This window comes from Aedes aegypti, chromosome 1, assembly GCF_002204515.2.
Source record: "Aedes aegypti strain LVP_AGWG chromosome 1, AaegL5.0 Primary Assembly, whole genome shotgun sequence".
Lineage (NCBI taxonomy): Eukaryota > Metazoa > Arthropoda > Insecta > Diptera > Culicidae > Aedes > Aedes aegypti.
This window is the reverse complement of record NC_035107.1, coordinates 146,680,276-146,700,929: the sequence shown is the minus strand read 5'-3', so window position 1 is coordinate 146,700,929 and position 20,654 is coordinate 146,680,276. Positions and strand designations below refer to the sequence as shown.

At 40.3% G+C, this 20,654-nt stretch overlaps 2 protein-coding genes and 1 long non-coding RNA gene across 4 annotated transcripts; all 3 read right to left on the bottom strand.

Annotated features, from left to right (window-relative positions):
* Positions 1-1,710: 1,710 nt before the first annotated feature.
* Positions 1,711-7,041, bottom strand: LOC110678002. Its single transcript, XM_021850313.1, has 4 exons — positions 6,892-7,041; positions 6,642-6,829; positions 5,078-5,240; positions 1,711-5,016 (listed from the first exon to the last, which is right to left on the bottom strand). Exon 4 carries the CDS (start codon positions 4,548-4,550, stop codon positions 2,661-2,663), a length of 1,890 nt encoding a protein of 629 aa, XP_021706005.1. The 5' UTR covers positions 4,551-5,016; positions 5,078-5,240; positions 6,642-6,829; positions 6,892-7,041; the 3' UTR covers positions 1,711-2,660.
* A 2,197-nt stretch (positions 7,042-9,238) lies between these two features.
* Positions 9,239-11,306, bottom strand: LOC110678001. Its single transcript, XM_021850300.1, has 3 exons — positions 9,963-11,306; positions 9,827-9,904; positions 9,239-9,763 (listed from the first exon to the last, which is right to left on the bottom strand). The coding sequence occupies exons 1-3, from the start codon at positions 10,036-10,038 to the stop codon at positions 9,267-9,269; spliced, it is 651 nt and encodes a 216-aa protein (XP_021705992.1). The 5' UTR covers positions 10,039-11,306; the 3' UTR covers positions 9,239-9,266.
* A 376-nt stretch (positions 11,307-11,682) lies between these two features.
* Positions 11,683-12,376, bottom strand: LOC110674504. Of its 2 annotated transcripts, none has more exons than XR_002498929.1 (3): positions 12,119-12,376; positions 11,942-12,051; positions 11,683-11,882 (listed from the first exon to the last, which is right to left on the bottom strand). It is a non-coding gene; the product is annotated as an uncharacterized LOC110674504 (long non-coding RNA). The 2 variants fall into 2 exon arrangements; XR_002498928.1 differs by having other exon boundaries at positions 11,683-11,829.
* Between the last annotated feature and the right edge of the window lie 8,278 nt (positions 12,377-20,654).

The following is a 20,654-nucleotide window of genomic DNA, read 5'->3' as shown; positions in this document are numbered from 1 at the left end:
AGGATTATATATTCTAATAGTTTGATATACAGTAGCGCTCAAAAGTAATTTGGAAAAAAAAAATAAACAAACATTTTCCTTGGTTTTGGTTTTCAGTTTCTTATAGACTATATTACTATTGCTGTTCTTACCATAAAAAACAAGTTTACTATAAAAAATGTGAAATTTTTTTTATTGGATTGATGAAGCTTGTTACTGTCGAGTTAGGGTCCAATATATTTTATAATATATTGAACAAAAATTTCGTTATATTAGAAGATTGTCTTTTTTTAATTATTCGTTGTTAGGAAATAGATTTCAATGAAGATGATCAAGAAAATAAATTAATATAAATTTGAAATTAATCATCGTTAATATTATCCAATTTCATATCATTTTAGCAAACAGTGGCCAGATACATAAAAAATTAAACTTGAAATATTTGTAATGTTTAGAAAATTTTAGCGATTATTATACAAATACAATAATCTCTATTAATATTTCAGTTGATTTTCCTTATCGTTTCCATACTGAATTGATCTTACAAATGATCGAGTTATTAACAAGATTTAATGATAGGGCAATTTTATTAACACTCGAATCTATTATCCTCATTAATATTCAGGCTATTCCATCAAGAGCATTGATATATCAAAACAAATGATGAGTTGATTGGGTGGAGATCTCCTGCAACATTGTAGGCATAATTCACGGAATAAATATCTTGCTTTAAATGTAATATTTGCCAAGAAGAGCATATTTTATTTTCTTGAAGAAATAAAGCCCCAACAGAAAATATGGATAAAACTAAAACGGCTGACTTAATGTTATGTTAACAAATGGCAAAAAAAATGTATTCCAAGTAGTTAGAGCATTAATTTTTAATCAATTCATTAAACTTATTTCGTTTATTTATAAATTTATTAATTTGGACACGAATATAATATAATATTCACATAATTATTTAAAACATCTGTTTGATTGCATTTATCAAGAAAATCTGAAGTTTCATAGATATTTTTTCATTCTTGTCATATGAATGTTTTGAAGCTTAATCATAATTTTATAACCCAAGTTTATAAGTAAAAAAAGAAGTGTCATAAAAAATAATTGTATGCATTTTTTCTCAGCGCCTTTCTTTTTACGGACTTGATTCAAAATGCTACGTCCACTAGCTAGGAACCCTCCCTTCCCCTCGTCACACTTCGTCACAAATTCGTGAAGACCCCCCTCCCCCCTAAAAAGCTACGTAATTTATGGACGACCCCAAACAACCATGCAATTTCAGACCAATTTACTATGTTTAAGGTACATCCCACCACATTACTGGAAGATTTGACAGAAATTATTTACTACAATCTGGTTTCTACTACAGGCATGGTAAAATCACAGATAACAGATGCACAGATAACAGATGTTTATGCTAGAACAAAAATCTTCTGAAAACTTGTGTAAATATTCAAACTAAAACACGTTGAAAACACTAGCGCCGCCACACAACGTATTGCTGCAATCAGTGGTGAATATAAGTATCTTGAAATGTTTCATATTCACCACAGACATCATCATGGGAACTTAGCGATAACAGTGCCACCACGATGTTGCTACTTGTGTTGCCACTTAAAAACACCATTAATTTTCTTACACAGTTTTACAATCGGACATAAACATCTGTTATCTGTGGGTAAACTATTGGCGTGGGGCTGAAACGTTTCATTAATGCTTACACGCAAAAAAACGATGCGGTTGAAATTACCATTTTAGGGGGTTAAATTAAGCGCAACCTACCCACAATTTTCAGCAGACAATATGAAGGTATTATTTTGAACGCATAAGCAGTCGTTTTTACCATATTAGTTTTTTTACATTTGCAGTAAATTTTACTATGTTCATAGTATTTTATACTTCCTGCATTTGACTATGCATATAGTCAAATCAACAACATCTACATTCACGTAGCATCTTTCGTTTATAGTAAATTTAACCACATCCCATGTAATTTTTGGTATATGGTTTCGTGATTGTTGGTGCTTTCGTGTAAATTCTTTACTTGCAGAGGTGACCTCTACAAATAGAGAATCTAAATCGATGGTTAAAAGGCTAGTTGCTTCGTTCATACGCAATAATTTTTATTCAAATATTTATACAAAAAATTTCTTAAGCCTAATAAACTTCTTCATATCAATTTCGTACACGTTAATTGGCGGACCGTCAAATATATATTATAAACTTTTAGATTTGATTCACCTTCATGTACCTCAATCGATGCAAAATGATATGAATAATCACCAACTACCCATTCCATACACGTTAAGAATAATTCATCGTTGAACACAAGTAAATCTTTAATTTCGAAGAGATCAATATTACGCATATTATGCTCTGATTTAGTGACGAAATCTCCTATTTTATACTCTGTGCCCTTATAAATTGCTACTCTGCAAGCATGGTATTCGTCAGACGTCAGACTTTCTTTGCAAGACAAGGAATTATAATATGGTAATTCAGGCACTTTTATACGTACAGCATTTTTAAACGTGACTTTTTGATCATTATTTGACCAGTCTTCCATATTATGCATGAAATACATGTGAGCTTTTATACACAGTGTGAGACATATGTTTTTTCGTGAAGTTATATTACGACTATATTGTTTGAATATTTGATGCATAGCTTCAAACCTAAAACTCCAAGTATACTTCGGAGGTCCGATTTTTTTTTATAACATCGACGTAATGCAACAATATATGAAATTTTGGTTTCAATGTCGCACCGAATAGTTTCTGATAAAGCGTGTGGTGATAAATAATTTGTTCTTGGAGTACCTCTAACATTTCCAAATCAAAACATGGAAGCATTACTATATCTGATAGTTCTACCAAGGACATCATGAAGTTCCAGATTCTATCACTTTGCGGAATCAAATTCCCGAAAATTAACGGAAAATAACGAACGAAAAGCATCATCTCTCGAGCAGTCATTTTAAACGAGGATGTTTTGATTTGTTTCTGCGTAATTGTCCTCAATGTTTTTTGTTTTTCTGTGCTACCGTAATTAAACATTTTTATACGATAGTTAATTACATTTAGTGAAATTTTTAGCGTGTTAATTAAATAGTCTAAAACAAAAGATAAATCATAAGCACATATACCATGTGAAAAAAAATCGTGCATCATATCCACTGCAACGAACTCTCCAGCATGGTAATATTGCAACCTGTTGAATCCACATTCCTCTTTGATTCCAGATTCTTTTACCGTTTTTGTTAGATCTATTGAATATGACTCCTTATTCCGATTCATGTTTTCATCCAAGATTACTGATTTCTGACACTTATGCTTATCAAGTCTACAAAATCTGCAGTACAAAAGAGAATTGAATGAAGTAACGTACCCCATCAACAAGTTGATACCTAAATTGTCACCTAGTATACCCATTAGAACAAAATAAACTTTCACTGCCTTGTTATGTATTATCAATTCGATTCCATTTTGCTCAAGCTCAACCAAAATATCCACAAGATCGCTCAAAGCACTTGAAGGTCCATATTTCGCAATATCGGACGCTTTAACGAATCCAGCGACAAAAGTACAACTAAGTCGTGACAAATAATGTGACGGAATAGTTGGTAAACTGTAATAAAGTCCACAAACCTTGTGGATTCCTGAGTGAGCACCTATTGCATCGTTTAACTCTGCCTCGTCGGAATATAGAAAATATGGTATCACCACTTTTTGACCAAACATGTGTTTAACTGTTTTCCACAAAGTTCCATTGACAACATTCGATATCCCATTAGTTTGCTCCAGTTCCTTCATGTTATCCATAGTTTGTTCGAAAATTGATCCCGTCTCGAAAAACTGTTTAAGTTGAAATTTGATTGGTGTTAGACAACCCTTTGATATAATGTTGTTATCTTCGTCTTCATAATGAATAATTTGAGGGGACTCTCGCATATTCAATATTTCTAATTGGGTGTTTAATCTTCGCTCAGTGCAAATAAAATTAATTGGATCGCGTAAATCATTCAAAAGCTCCATATTTGCTGCATTCTTTTTGATATCTACTACTTCATTTAGAGCATCTAATATTGGTATTACAATGTCTTCAGTTATATTTCTTTGTAATTCGATAACATCTTTTCTGCTTAGATTTTTTTTACCATGTAGATTTACCGTGAAGCTTAAAAATACCTCTCTTAATTTACTTCTTATTTCTAGTATTTTCTCTTCTTTACTTTTTACTTCAATAGCAATATCCTCATTCTCGATAGTATTTTCAAATTCTTTTTCGTTTTCAGGTATCATCGGAGCGGGTTCAATTGAAGGCAACAGTTTTTCTTTTTCATGTTGAGTTCCTGACTTTTCCAATGTTACGCTTCTAGCCTGAAATAGGCTATGATGGCAAGCACTAACGTGACGCCTAAATCTATGCACGTCTTTGAAAAGTGCAGCAGGCTTGCATGCAGTGCACTTATAATTTGATATCGCCGGCGTTCCATGCTCGATTTTAAGGTGTTTCATTAAACTGTCGATGGCTTGGAAAAATGTTGAACAGAGATAGCAATCCATTACTCGTCTTCTTTGCAGTGTGCTTCCAAATACGTCAGCAATTGAAGAAGTTGGTTGTTCTTCGACTTCCTTTTGTAGTCGATACCGTAAAAGTATCGAGTTATGAAGCACCAGAATGCCTCGCAACTTTCTGGAAAACGATAATCGAGTACGTGCTTCAGCTTAACGATGACATCTAGGCAACGCAGGAACGATGGCAATTTATACTCGAACTTTCCTGTTACGACGTAAAACGCCTCGATGTTTTCAAGGCAGCCAATAGCATAAATGCGTGGTGTCATCTGAATTTTCGCTCCTTCGCAATCTCGACGCAGTGATTTCAAGTCATCGGTGTATTCTTCGTTGGCTTCACAAAGGCAGCAGACATCGAATTAAGCTTCTAAGATGGTAGGAAGTTTTCCACCAGATCGTCGCGTTGGCTTAATAAGCGCTTGAAATGCATAGCATAGTATTAAATCACGACCATCTAAAATGTTAAGAATTTATTAGTTGAAGTTTTAAGTTCATTCTTGATTATTAATCCTTACCCTGACAAACAGCTGATTCCTCTAAATATTTCAGGAGTTGTTGGGAGCGGTCATCTTTGATTTCACTGCTTCGGATGTAGTTTAGAAATTTCTTCGCAAACAGTTCCCAATTATCGAACAGTTTTTCACAGTTTCCAAACAGGTGCTCAAAGTCCGAATCAATCTGTAGAATAGAATAAAATAATTTTGATATTTAAGTTCACTTATTATGGGCTTTAGGATACTTCATCGAATTATATTTGGTCGAATGACGTTTGTTCGAATGACATTTGGTTAAAGATGGTCTGAATTAATTTAATTGTATTAGGAAGCATATGGTTTGTTAGAAATTGCTCTAAAGTTGTCATTCAGAATTTCTCCAAGATTAGATTAGAAATTATAGGAGGAATTCTTGAAAAAATCCGGTAGGTGTTTATAAAACAAACCCTATTGTAATATCTGATGATTTTTTAGATATTCCTGTAATATCTGATGAATTCTTTAGATATTTCTGATGAAGCCTTACAAGGATCTCTTTGTGTCTTTGGATATTTTTTGTAAGAACTGTAGAAAACTTTGGATGATCTGTTAGAGTAACTACTGGACAAATCAGTGGAGGAATCAGTGGGAAAATCTGGAGGAAGTGTTGCAATGGGAAAATTACGAAAAGCCAATCACACAAAATAAAAAAATAAATAAAAAGGAATAACAGTTTATTGAGCTAAAATATGTTTTAGACGAGATTTGTTCCACTCTTATTACACTTAAATGTTCGTTGGGTAATGATTTTAGAGACCATTTCGGTTAAAAAAAGAGACTTTATATGGTTCATTCACATGTTTCATAAGGCTAAACATTTTTGAATGCCACCATCTCCCTCGTAACGCTTTTCTATAAATATTCTACAAGTTTTGTAAGAGCCGTAACATTATGAGGACCCACACCCACCCCTTCAGCGTTCTGTAATTTGTGAATGAGCCCTAGAGAGCTTTAATTATAAACAGAGGCGTTTTAAAGACTTAAGACATTAAAAGAGACCTGCTACCAGCCCTGAAAATTTTCAACTAACCCGGGCGAATTAACAAACAGCATAAACAATCTCTGCAGAGTAGAAAAAAGGTAGAAAATAGTCAAAAATTACTAAAATTTAGCAATTATGTGGCTATTCGTGTTTCTTAATCTACTGGACTATTATGAGCAGTACAGTACAGTAATGGACCCATCAGCAGCACAATTATCAATTTAAAACACAGTTATGCGAACATTAAACCCAATGCTAAAAATGCTGTGTTTAGTGAGCCGTTTCGAATTTGAACGCTGTTTTACTACAATCAATTCTCCATCACTCGAATTTGAAGGGATCATCGAGTTGGGGAGGTATCGAGCTACAGAACACAAAATCAGTGCAAATGCGACCCAAGGGACGAGGTAGCCATGCAAACCAACTTTAACTATAGTTCTCTAACTCCATATGGAGATACAAAATATCGAGTTAGAGAGAGTTGACTGTATACTATGAAATTAATTCATGTTACGTCCGTTTGGCTGTTGTGATGGTATGAAAGTGACGAACTGTGTGACTTACCAGTAAATATCCACCTTCATCAACGAACCTGGGCCACTCAGAAAGGATGTTGGACTTTTCAACATCACATTCGTTGATAATTGATCGTAATCGCAAAAGGATCGAGTTTTTCCACTTCAATTGAACTTCTTCTGCTGGGGCAAAGTTGTTGCGCAACCAGTTTTTAAGCGTTGTTTGCGTTGTGATATCTAGAATTATTAGGAAAAATGGTAAACTATCAGCAAGTCATATTAGTTAGTAATTTACATACCGTCTTCAGATAGCTGTAGTGCAGCAGCCTTCACTCCACAGAAAATATTTTCCTTGTCGGTTTCGGATTTAACCTTAATAAGTTTCTTCTTATTGCGATTATGGAACCGGTCATAAATTAAGCCGGAGGGATGCTTCTTTTCAGCCTTTACGTCTTCCCAACTTACATTCACTCATTTAACAAACACCATTAAAGCAGTTTTATTCAGCATCTTGTTTAATAACATTTCAATAATTTTCATGGCCAACCTTTGTTCAGGCGTTGTTCACACAAATTTGGAGAAACTTTAAAGCATGTCGTTGAATTCCAACTTTATTTTTCAGCTTTGAAAACGTTTTGCAAGAACTTAGTTCGGCTTTTATACGACTGGTCCAAAAATAAATAAAAACAAATAAAAACCAAAACAATATTTTTCAAGGCGCTTCAAATGTAGTGCACACAATCATCATGGTATATCAACCATATTTAAAAATCGCCTGGATACTGGATTCGAACTCGAGACCTTCCAATCGTCAGCGGTTTGCCTTGCCATCTGCGCCATCCTAGAATTGATTAATAGATCGTCCAGTGCAAAATATAAACCTCTCATAGCTGAATATTGATCATGTTTGAGCTTCTATTCGACATCGTCTAATCAACACATGGTATGCTAATTAACAACTGAACAAGCATATTATTCAGTTGCTGTTTAGTGCTGATCCAAGCTGAGTTCAGTCGGCTATTTTTAGCGCACAGTGAGAAAATTTATGTCAATGATGGTCAAAACTAATTTTTATTTACACGAAGTGAAATCAGTCTGAAATGATAAAGGTGAATATGCATCGAAGCCAAACCTCAAATTTTCAAGAGCACAAATCTAGAGAACCAGACAGCGCAGCGGCTCGAGCTGAAAACCTAATCGATTGGTCACACGCTGGTGGTAACCAATCGATTAAGTTTTCAGCTTGAACGGATGTTTAGTTCTCTAGATTTGTGTTCTTGAAATTTTGAGGTTTGGCTTCGATGCATCTTCACCTCAATCTAATTTCATAATAAGTTTTAGTTTGTTCAAATATTAAATTTGAATGATTCATCAACTTAAATTGAAATTCATTTATTTTTGTAATTTTTAATTATATTATTGATTTGTATTTTTCATAAACCTACTATGTATCAAAGAAATAGTCTTCTGTATGAATATATTTAAATCATTTGAAGTGTTCTGAGGACTATGCGCCAGAATAGAAAATGTTCGAATACCTTGACGCGTGGGATTTTTTTCAGAAATGGCCAAGTAAATCATTTTTCTTAGATCGCACTATTCAGTTGTAAAGAAATGTAATTTCAAATGTAGTTCGCTATAGAAATTTATTTAATCAATTCTGTCAAAGAATTTTCAACTTTTCTTGTACGGAACAACATCCCGATCAGGCGAAAAAAGCTTAGCAATAGCAAATTATAATATGGATAGCTAAAAGTGATATTAACTTTATACATATAATATATAAAAGATCTGGAAATGATATCTAAAATTAACTACATACAAAGAATAAACAAAATTTTGATGTTTTCTTCAGATCTTTTATGTCAATCAAGTCAAAATCACGTTTTGTTTGTCAGTACTTCGCTCCTACTAGGAATACTTAGCTCAAATGTTTTTTTTTGTTTTTCAAAATAATCCTACATTTTTGGAGGCTGACCATGTATATTTTGTGAACAACTATTTAAAAAGTTTGGAGAAAGCATAAGTTATAAGCTTTGAAATGCATTCGGAACTCAACACGAATTTCGGATATTTTGTCACTATTATGAAATTTAGCTATAGTGTGATCGCTTTTACAAGGCTTATTTATTGTTGAACAATGTGTTTGTTAATCATAATTTTGGCTTCTATTAGATCAACTGTTCTTATGATATACTGAAGCTGAGTTAGGATTTTATAAGATTCTTATTCAGCTCTTATTCATGCTTGTGTTAAACATGTGGAAATAGCTGAAGTGCGACGCAAGTAAAACGTTAGTTCGTCTTCTGAATATCCTTTTATACATATACATTTGATTAGTGGAATATTGGCTTTTTAATTGGGGGAAACATGTCTTGTTCAGCTCATTAGTAAAACAATCTTGACTAGTCGAATGAGAATCTTTGGAAACGTTTAATAAGTGGCGATTCAACTTTTGTTCATTCTAATGCATTACGTTGAACATTGACCTAAGTTTGTGTTAAAAAAGCACCTTCTCAGCTCTTTATAGAGCAAAATTTTTATTCAGCTGTCATTACCATTATTGAACAATAATTAAACATGCATGCTTGTTTGTGGCTCTGAATTGTTAGTTGGGTTTAGGGTTGAAGTATGTTTCCTGTTGAAAAAAAAAATGTAATTTTGCAAATAGCAATCATATTTTTAGGAGTTTTACGGGTAGTTCGTTAGAAAAACGTTCAGCAATCAACTGAGCGAATTTCGCCATGTCCGGTAGCGAGAAGTACAGATCATTGGCGATGTAATAATCGACGACCGTATGAGCGAGGTATTTTCTGTGGGTGGCATCGAGGCAGTGATGGATCTCGAAGTATTTGGCCACGATTTTTCCTTTTTCATTGCGGCGCAAAATGTCATTCATCAACTCCGATGTTACGGAGGTTGGCAGCAAACGGTGCTTCAATGGGTTCGAATGAAATGCCACTGTAGTTGATCCGAAAGGAACTGTTGCTACTGCGGATACATTTTGGCATGCCCTCGATGTACCGGCCGACTGGTACAGAACACTCTCTGGCCACAAAACTAACTTTTGCCGCAGCGCAAATTTGTGCCCCGTCCATTTGGCCACCGAAAACACATCATCCAATGACCTGTCGTCCATTTGTTTAACATATTGGACTGAGTATCCATGTTCTGCAGAACGGATTTTGCACTATTATAAATTAAGTTTTATTGGATTAGATTATTAGTACTTACGAATAAGAATTGCATAAATAGCCAGACTCAAATTCCATTCAACAATCAACGTCTCCAAATCCGGATTACGGTCCTCCTCTGCAAAAGACGAAGAAAGTTGAATTTCGTGGCCACAAAACAACTATTATTTTCTCACCTGAAATGTTTTCTGGATCGGCGAGTGTATCGTCGACAATTACATCAATTTTTTCGACTTTTTGCAAGAAACTCATTTTAATTTAGAAATAAAAATGTAAACCAAAACAAAGCACGCGCGACTGGCGGATCTCGATTGCAGTTTGATTTTCACAAAATGGCGCTACGTCAAGTTCTCTACTACACTGAAAAACTATATTTGCGGTAAATTCTAATGCAAAATGTAGTCTGCTGAAATTTGTCGGTATAACATGTTTCATTCGACCCTTGATTCGACCATAAACATAGTAAAATGAGAAATGGAAAGAAAAATAAAACTTGACGCCAGTAATATGCATGGTAAATACTACCGCACAAACAGTATTTAGACAGCATAAAGCGGCAGTTCTTTTAACAACATATAGTAGTCAGTGTTACTAATGCATTTCCAAAGAACCCATAGTATTTTTAACGAATATGCCATTATTGTTACCAATTTTACTGTTATCATAAAGAAATAATCATGTAGTTGATTTGAACACAGCTTTCTATATATTCATAGCATCAAGCAGCGCTTGTGTGCAGACGTTCTTTTAATCGCTGGTCGATTTTTACTGTTTTTCTGTGCGTTTTAAATCGTTCGTCCGTGTCATTTTGTGCGTTAAATTTTGAAATCCACTAGCGTACAAGTGGATGGTACTTTAATAAGTAGTTTGTGTACTACATCGTGTTTCACCGGGTTAAACTTTTGTGAGTGTACCCAGGTCATACTTACCTGTTCACACCGGCATTTCTTCGCGCGCGAAAATAGTTTTCGAGGGCCCCTTCTACCCTGCATTGGGGAAGGGGTTCTGAGGTGGTCCACGCTCAAGTTAAGCGGTGGTAGGTTTTGCCTGAACATTAAAGAGGCCATCCGGTGTTCAATCGAGTGTGGTTTTCGTCGTTTGCCTCTTCAACCCTTACTTACCGAGAAAGGGGGGCGAAATAAATCAGTGGTGAGGAGAAGTGAAAAAGCTTGGCGGCAAATTTGTGCAAAAAGTGTGGCGTGTGACAAAATTGAACCTTGTTGAACCCAAGGTCGGGGTCAACGTCTGAGTGCAAAAAGAAGTAAGAAAAACCGAATTAGTAAGGAGCGATAATCTCTTTCGGAGAAGGAGAGCGAAGTAGCCGAAAGCCGGCTGAGCAGAAAAAAAAGGTGAAGAGAGTGTGAACCGACTGAGATTTGTTCGCGAGTGAGTGATCAAACGAGATTTTTTGGGGTGAGCGGACTACTTCAGGGTTGAGAACCTTTCCGTGTGGTGGGATTTTTTCTCTCGATCAGTGAGTGCATATCTACATCAATTGGGGTTTTCCCATACACGGAGAAAAAAAAATAGTAATTCCAACCAATTTTCGGTTAATTTCAAACTAAATTTTAGGTTGAATTTCGCCCAAACAAATTATTAGTTTGAATCTACCACTTCGGATATTTGAAACAAACTAAGATTCAATGTTGTTTTCAAAACAACAAGAAAGTTGAAAACAACAAAAAGTTAGTTTCAAACAACCATAATATTGGTTGTTTCATTTGACAGCTGCAAATCAACCAATTATCTAGGTTGTTTCAAACCAGATGGACTGGTTTGAAATAAACAAAATACATTTTGAAATAAACTGATGCGTTGTTTGAAACAAACGAATAATTGGTAGTTTGCCTATATTTTCTCATTTTTTTTCTTATTATTATTTGAAAATCTCTATGATGTTTTCATACGTACTTTATTATTGGAAGATTAGCTTACAAATAACAACACGAATGACAAAAATATAAATAAATGCTTGGGTTTGGTGATGAAAATTCCGATTGCGATTGTTTGTCTTCCATTGCAGCTATTTGCGGTATAACAATCCTGTTGCATGTTGAAAAAGCATGTTGAAAGTTGTTCGATAGTTCAAACTTTATCTGCAACAAGTTCAACAGAAATTAGCAAACATAACGTAAATTATTACAGCTATAAATACCTCTAAATTTGACTCTTATGGAGGGAATCCAGTCATGCCGATATCCACGGTAGCACTGTAATGGAATCCTCCAGAACTCCAAAGAATCTTCAAAAACACCGTACGGCTAGCTAGTTTCAAGAAAGGGAAAATATTTATCGAATTTCTCACTGATTATTTGTAAAAAAATAGTTTTACCTGATTAAAATTTACTGTCGAACAAATGTTTACGAGTATCCACAATAGTGTATTCAAAATGGCTGGCTCTTCACCTCCAGATATACTCTTAAACCGCTGTTGAGTGGTGATTTTCAATTACCCAAAGAATGGTAGAAACAATGCACAAATTTGTTAGAAACTACAAAAATTTTAGTTTACAACAACAAAAATCAGATTAGAATTAAGCATATACTTTAGTTTAAAAATACCCAAGAAAACAATTAATTTCAACAAAAAACTTCAATTAAGTTTAACAAAAAATCAGGTAAAAACAACTAAAACTTTAGCTTGGATTTCAACCAAAATTTTGGTTATTTCAAACTACATGGATTCTTCTCCGTGTACGAGTGCCGGTAGAGGGATCCGCCTAAATGGCGGGGCAACAGGGACCCCCATCGTCTTGGGGCGACCCTCCCCCTGGAAATGATTCTTCTTTCGACAACCTCACTTGTGGTCAACGCGTTGACGGATCCCACGTAGGCCCAACTCTGCCGCCTTACATGGATAAAGAAGGTACCCATGGTGAATTGATGATCCTTCGTCTTCGCGGCGTTGAAAATCGACCGCTGCCGACTGCTCCTTTCCTTATTCGGAAATCGATTCAATCCTTCTTAGGCGTAAAAATTGAAGGAGCGTTCCCTGAGGTGAATGGCAGCTCTTACGCGTTGAAGGTGAGAAGTTCGAGGCAATTTCAACGACTTCTGGAGATGAAGGCGCTCGTCGACGGTACTCCTGTTGAAGTTATAGAGCATCCTATCCTGTCGTCAGCTGTAGAGACGCAGTAAACATGTCTGAAAGTGAGTTGAACGATGAACTAGCAGATCAAGGCATTAGGGAGGTAAGAAGAATTACTAGAAAAGTAGGCAACGAAAGGGTTAACACCCCAGCGCTAATCCTTTCCTTCAGTGGTACCCGCTATCCGGAGTTTGTCGATTTCGGATATGTAAGATGTCGAACTCGACCTTACTATCCAGCTCCGATGCAATGTTTCAACTGTTGGGCTTTTGGGCACACAAAAACTCGATGCAAGGCGGAAAAACAGGTCTGCGGCACCTGCTCAGGTCAGCATCCCATTGTTGAAAACACCAAGTGTCAGGAAGAAACTTTTTGCTGCAACTGTCAAGTTAACGATCATGCCGTTTCCGACCGACGTTGCCCAGCATACCAGAAAGAAAACGAAATCCAACGAATCAAGGTCAATGAAGGAATCTCCTACCCAGCCGCTAGGAGGCTCCTCGAAAGGCAAACCGGTGGGAACTCCTACGCTAACGTTGTTGACTCCGGCAACCAGAACGAAATCTCAGGCCTAAAAAGAAAGATAGACGAATTGATCGATTTGATTGAAAGCAAGGATCGTCGGATACAACAATTAGAAAATGCTCTACTGGCCCGCCCATCCCAATCAATCGGTGAGTCCACATCCACAACTTCCCAACAAGATGCAATAATCACCACGCCGCAAGATCTGGCCATCCCGGCTGCAATCCAGATTATTCTCGATCGCCAGGAACAAGTTTTCAGTAACTTCGCGAAGTCTATTATGGCAACACAGATTCAAACCCAGAAAGAAGTTCAATCCCTAAAAGACGCCGTCGAACGTTCGGAGAATTCTGCAACTCCGAAACCGACGATTACTACAACCACACCACCAAGTAATCACAAGGAATCCGAACTTTGCGCTAATGAAAAACTAACACCAAAAGCATCAGTCCCCTCCAATTCGGCGCCGGCTGATGAATCCACACCAAAAAACACCTTAGTATCTTCAAAATCTGCGCCTGTTCTAAAAAGGCAGGTGACCGATCAATCCGCATACGAATTCCTTATTGAAATGGACTCAAGTGACTCTAACCAGTCTTCGCCGGATACGAGTCCCAATCCCAGCAACACAACTGGGACTCCTAGACCAGTTGTTCTTTTGAAAAATGCTAAAAATAGTTCTGCTACTCCAAAGAGGTCAGCCTCCGACAGTTTACCCCTTCGTCAGAACACAAAGAGGCAGAAGGACGTCGGTGGACCATCCCTGCGTAAATAATGAGCAAATTGAGCGAAAAAGTATGCAACACCGATCGGTTAGGGACATCTTTCTCTGAACATGTCAACACGAGATCAAGAAATACCAGCCGGTTGAACACCACCATCATTTCAACACCGGATGACACCATCGTTGCCATGAGTAGTGGGGGCGCCCGTCGACCAGAAGCCGGAAGGGGACTGGAACGGCCGGATCGACTCTCACGCTCAACTGGCGACTTAGAAAATCGAACTCACGCGCCAATTTATCGAGGATTCGAGGACGTTGGTCTCGTTGCCAAGAGTAGTGGGGGCGCCCATCGACCAGAAGCCGGATGGGGACTGGAACGATGGAATCGACTTTCACACTCTGCTGGCGAAGAAAATATTAGTAGAGGCGAGGTCCCTGGCAGCTCGGGCACCTGTCGACCGGAAGTCGGTGGAGGACCGGAACGGCGGAATCGACCCGGGCACCAGCCGACTTTTCGTCTACATCGAAATGAAGAAAACAATAGTGCCACAAGTATTCGGGGCGCCGACAGACCGGAAGCCTGGATCGAACCGGAACAGTCGGACCGACCTCGGAGCTTGGTGGACGAAGAATACAACCTGGATCTTTTTTGCCCAGCGATAGCCCCTAGTAGCCTTGGCACCTCCAGTGCGGACGTCTATGCCACACCGGAACTGGGGGACAACCCTTGGCGCTGGGGGAGGACTGGAAGAGGGACGGAAAAGGGCAGCATTGCCTATCCCCCTACGGACTCCATGGGAAACAAGCAAAATTGGTTTTCGGGACGCACAAGGGGAGAAATCCTCGTCCCCCGATGGACTTCGGGGGAGTCAAGCTCGTTACGTATCTCTGAAAGGCACCAACCAGTGCTGCCTGGGCACCCCGAGCACTCCAACTCGGGTGGTAAGCCCCGTTTCAACCATCTAAATGCAGGTGACAATGTACCATCTCGTCAAGAAGATCGTAAACTATATCTTCTTCATTCCCCTGGTGCAAGTGCACTCCAACCACTATCTGCGGAAGACTACTCCGCTCTCTATATCGGTGAATCGTCGGCTATTCTCGCCGAATCCTTGCAACTATCTTCAAAAAGGCACCATCCGGTGTCATCTGGGCAGCTTGAGCCTTCCAATTCGAACAACCTTCTAACCCACGGCCGCGCCAATAGAACTCCTGAAAGAGAGACGCTCCCGACCAAATGCCTGATTGACAGCGTAGAATATGACCGGTTCTATGCCCAGTTTTTGGACATCGACACCCTCACCGTACCATGTTGCTCCACGAGGCTTTTCCCAAACTTATTGAGCGAATGGCGAATCACTTCGCAAGGCAAAACATCAACCTCATCAAACGTCCTGGCCGACAGGCTTTCTGGGCACCCTATGCACCCCAACTTAGGTGGTAAGTCCCAGTCTCCGCCTCACTACCCTAATAATATTCGCAGCATGGCAGCTGAAACTGACCTCTACCCGGAAGGGGCGATTAACGGAGTCAGCAGTCGTCATAAACTTGGAAGGAGGTCCCAACAACTAGACCAAACTCTCCGACTGACAGCCAATTCTCGAGCCGACAACAGCAACATTCAAAACGTCACTGCCCCATTACCACCAAGCCCTATTCGTAGTTTGTCTCCTGGTAATGCTTCCAATGGATCCTGCACCCCTCCCTTTCCGGTGCCAACTTTATCGGCGCCCATCAAGTTCTGTCTGCAATGGAACTTAAACGGGTTTCTCAACAATCTTCCGAATCTAGAGTTACTCACCCATGATAGTCAACCTTGGGTTATTGCACTACAGGAAGTCAATCGGGTTGAGTTATCAACCATGAATCGGACTCTAGGAGGACGGTACAGTTGGATCTTAAAAAGAGGTTCCAACTTCAGGCATTCAGTAGCTATAGGGGTGCTCCAAAACATTCCTTTCGATCCCATTGAAATTGATAGCGACCTTCCGGTAGTCGGAGTCAGGCTTAAAGCTAGCCTACCGGTCTCCATTCTGTGTCTGTACCTGCCCTGCGGCCCTCTTCCCGCTATTAAATCAAAGTTGGTGGAAATTATTGGAAGTGTTCCGGAACCCAGAATCGTCCTCGGCGATTTCAATGCCCATCATCCGGCTCTTGGCGGAAACAAAGTTGATCCCAAAGGAGTAGCGGTTCTTGAGGCTTTCGAAGAAACTGATCTAATTGTTATGAATGATGGTGCCCCCACTTTCTACAATAAATATGTTTTTTCATCGATCGATGCTACCGCGGTCAGTAGGGAAATTGTACCAAAATTTACATGGCAAGCCGGCACGGATCTTTACGGCAGTGACCATTTCCCTATACAAATTTCTGCTTTCGCCATGGCTCCTACCATAACTCGTCGACCTAGATGGAGCTATAATAGAGCCGACTGGAAAGCCTACGACGATGAAATCCGCCACGCCATTAATTCCCACGAACCATCTTCTCTCTCCGATCTCACCAACATAATTCAGAAAGCGGCCGATTCAAATATCCCTAAAACCAGCAGTCAACCCGGCCGAAAAGCCCTTCGCTGGTGGTCTGAAGAAACAAAAACAGCCATTAAAGCCAGGAGAAAAGCTCTCCGAGCCCTAAAAAAGCTACTACGACCCCGGTAAACAAGCAGCCCTTTCCAGTTACCGAAAAAAGCATTTGGAATGCAGAGCCGTAATCAGGAAAGCAAAAAGCGCTTCATGGGAGGACTTCCTCGAATCTCTGAATTCAGACCAATCGGCGGCTGAACTCTGGGGCAAAATTAATGCTTTGAGCAGCAAGAGGAAAAGCTCGCCCATTGCATTGGACATCGAGGGTAAGACGATTTCGGATCCCTCGGAAGTTGCTGAAGCTCTCGGCAAATACTTCGCTGAATTGGTATCCATGAACTCGTACAGTCAATCATTTCAGAACATAATCCGCACTCATCAACTCTCGCTCGCCGACTTCAAAATACCTGTGGATAAAAAAGCTTCGAAAATCAATAGCCCGTTCTCTATGCGAGAACTAGCCTTTGCGCTAAGTTGCAGCAATGGAAAATCCACTGGCCCCGACGGAATTGGGTATCCACTGCTAAAACAGCTTCCATCTACCGGAAAAATCAAGTTTCTCGAGCTAATCAACTCCATGTGGGAAGAGCAATCTTTCCCCGAGGAGTGGAAGGAGAGCATCGTAATCCCGATTCCAAAGAGCAACGTGAATTCCCGAGATCCATCAAAATACCGACCGATATCATTAACCTGCTGCATGTCCAAGGTCACAGAACGGATGGTGAATAGAAGGCTCCGTGAGAAACTGGAAGAAGACAATCGGCTAGGACATCGTCAACACGCCTTTCGTCCGGGATATGGTACTGACACCTACTTCGCCTCTCTTGGTGACCTGCTCCACGAGGTCCACACCGACGGAAAGCATGCCGAGCTAATATCGCTGGATATAGCGAAAGCTTTTAATAGAACTTGGACACCGCTCGTACTTCGTCAACTTGCCAAATGGGGTTTCTCTGGGAACTTGATGGCTTTCATTAAAAACTTCCTTTCCGGCCGGTCCTTCCGGGTACTTATTGGCAACACAGCGTCGCAACGTTTCCAAGAAGAAACCGGGGTACCACAGGGATCCGTCCTCGCTGTTACTCTGTTCCTAGTAGCGATGAATGGAGTTTTCGAGCGTCTACCAGCGAACCTCTATGTTTTCGTCTACGCCGACGACATTCTTTTAGTTGCGATCGCCAACACTCCTGGTAGAGCCAGGATTAAAGCTCAAGCCGCTGTGACGGCCGTACACAAATGGGCCTCTTCTGTAGGTTTTTCCCTCTCGGCCAGCAAAAGCGTCCGAGGACACGTATGCCGCTTCCGACACAAATTGGGCAGCCCGGCAATTAAAATCGACGGCCAGCCTATTCCGAATAAAAAAACCGTCCGTGTTCTTGGGGTGTCAATCGACAGGAACCTCACCTTTCGGGAACACTTCAACCAGGTTAAGGAAAATTGTCGGACACGTGTCAATATCGTGAAAACAATCTCGAAACCCCATCGATCGAACAATCGTAGACTGCGCCTCAAGGTGGCTCAAGCCATCGTCGACAGCCGACTCTTCTATGGTTTGGAAATCACGTGTATAAATCACGATAAGCTTGTAGAAGTTCTAGCGCCGATTTTCAACAGCTATGTTCGGACCATCTCTGGCCTGTTACCGTCAACCCCCGCGGATTCTGCCGCGGCCGAAGTTGGCATACTACTTTTCCGGCATCGTTTATATGCAGCCATTTGTCGAAAAGCGGCTGCTTATTCTGCCAAAACAGCCGGCGCCGAGAGAATCCACCTCCTTGAAAAAGGAGACTGGATTCTGCGCATAGTCGCCAGCGCCTGCCTCCCCCCGGTGGCCAAGACTCACTGGCATGGAGCAAAGAGCTGGCAAGCTCAGACGACCAAAATCGACGATACCATCAAGAGTAATTTCAAGAAAGGGGACAACACGGCGGCCCTCAGAGCTTCGGTTAATGAACTCCTACAATCACGCTTCCTCAATCATGAGCATCGGTACACGGACGGTTCCTTATCCCAGAGAGGTGTTGGCTTTGGCGTTTTCAGTTCGAACCTCTACGTGAATCACAGCCTCCCTAAAGAGTGCTCAATTTTCTCTGCCGAAGCAGCGGCAATCTTCTATGCAGCAACAACTCCGTCGAGCCTACCAATACTAATCCTTTCCGACTCAGCAAGTGTACTAGATGCCCTCAAATCCGAATCGCCAACTCACCCCTGGGTCCAAGGAATTTCATCCGGAACCACACAAGATGTAACGTTGGCCTGGATCCCCGGGCACTGTGGTGTCTCCGGAAACGTCGTTGCAGATCAGCTTGCTGGAAGTGGATGGGAAGCGAGGAGTTTCACCAACGAAGTCCCACTGCCGGACGTTAAAAAGTACATAGCCAAAACTATATGGGACCATTGGGCTAAGATGTGGCATAACACGACAGCTACCCAATTAAGGAAAATAAAGGGAGGAGTCCTACCCTGGACCGACAGGACATCTTTAAGGGAGCAACAGATCATCTCTCGACTAAGAACGGGCCACGTGCGGTTCGCCTATAACTTTGGGCGTGGGCCTTTCAAAAAAAGGTGCGAATCCTGTGATGTAAGCAACTCTGTGGAGCACGTTCTGTGTTTTTGTCCTCAATATTCTGGTCCTAGAGACGCCTATGGAATCTCCGGTAGCATTCGGGACACGCTGGCCGATGATGCGAGTACTCTAGGAGCCTTATTCTGCTTCATAAAAGATGCTGGGCTGTTTTTCGAAATTTGAAACACCTTCTTTCTTTTGTTAAACCCACTCTGGGCACCCCGAGGCTCTTCCTTCTCATGATAATCCCAGTGGAAAGTGGCAAGGGGGTGAACCTCGGGTCATCGTTCCAGGAATAACCCTCGACCTTTTTCATCAAGACGACCAAGGTTAATCTCGGCACCAAGAAAGAGCACGTACTCGGAATCAACGAAGTCCTCCTACATGGCGGGACAACTAGCAACAAACCCACAACGGAGCAGCTCGAACATCACTTTTCGTATACAGGCGAAACTACCGCAGTCACCTACCATGCCACACCTAATCGAAGGGGAAACCGATGCCCACCGGCTAGAGCTTCGAAAAACCCGAGAGTTTCTGAGAAATTCGGCCCTCACTTACCACAATAAATCATTTTCTGGCGCTACGATATGCAAACCTAAAAAAGGAAAAGATCAAATACCGGGTCAAACAGAGCTACCGGATTTTCTCTCACCTGGACTGCCGTTACAGCCCCATCCGTCACGTGACAGGGACTGGCAGCCTCCGGCCCCGAGAGTGATACGGCCCTCGAAGCACCTCCTTTCTACGTCGTGTATCGCTGCTATCCAAACGATGGCTTCAATCGGAACATCTACACGTTCTTTTTTACCCCGATGAACCTCTTGCAGGGTGCCAGGGGAATGGCCGGTAGGATCATCGAGAGCGAGGGATAGCCGTATGGAATCGACCGCCCTGATGATCAGCCGATACTGGTACGGACAAACTAGATCGCCTGCTTTCCTCAAAAAGCTTGACGCGCTTGGCTTCCTCTCCTGGTGTATGGATCCGACGACATTGGTGATGCTTATCCTGCTGGAACACATGCGAGGCCGCAATGAGAAGCTTCTTCGAAGTTCTTCCAACTGTGAGAACGGAAACCGTATCACCACGTGAAAACTCAATTATACTACCAAGTGGAAAGGGAAAGAGGAAACATTCAGCTGTCAAAATTGGAACGGAACGGAAAGAATATCTGAACTTGCATTCAACTTTCAGCGACCATCGAAGGCCAGATAGGAGAAACTAATTATTTCAAAATCTCCACTGGAAAAATAGTTTCGATTCGAAAACTTTATAGTTGTATTGATTATGTGGTTTTAAATTGTCCTTCTTTTTTGTGTTTTAATTGTATTTTTTTTTTCTTTCAAATTTGTTAACGGCACTTGAAGAATCAAA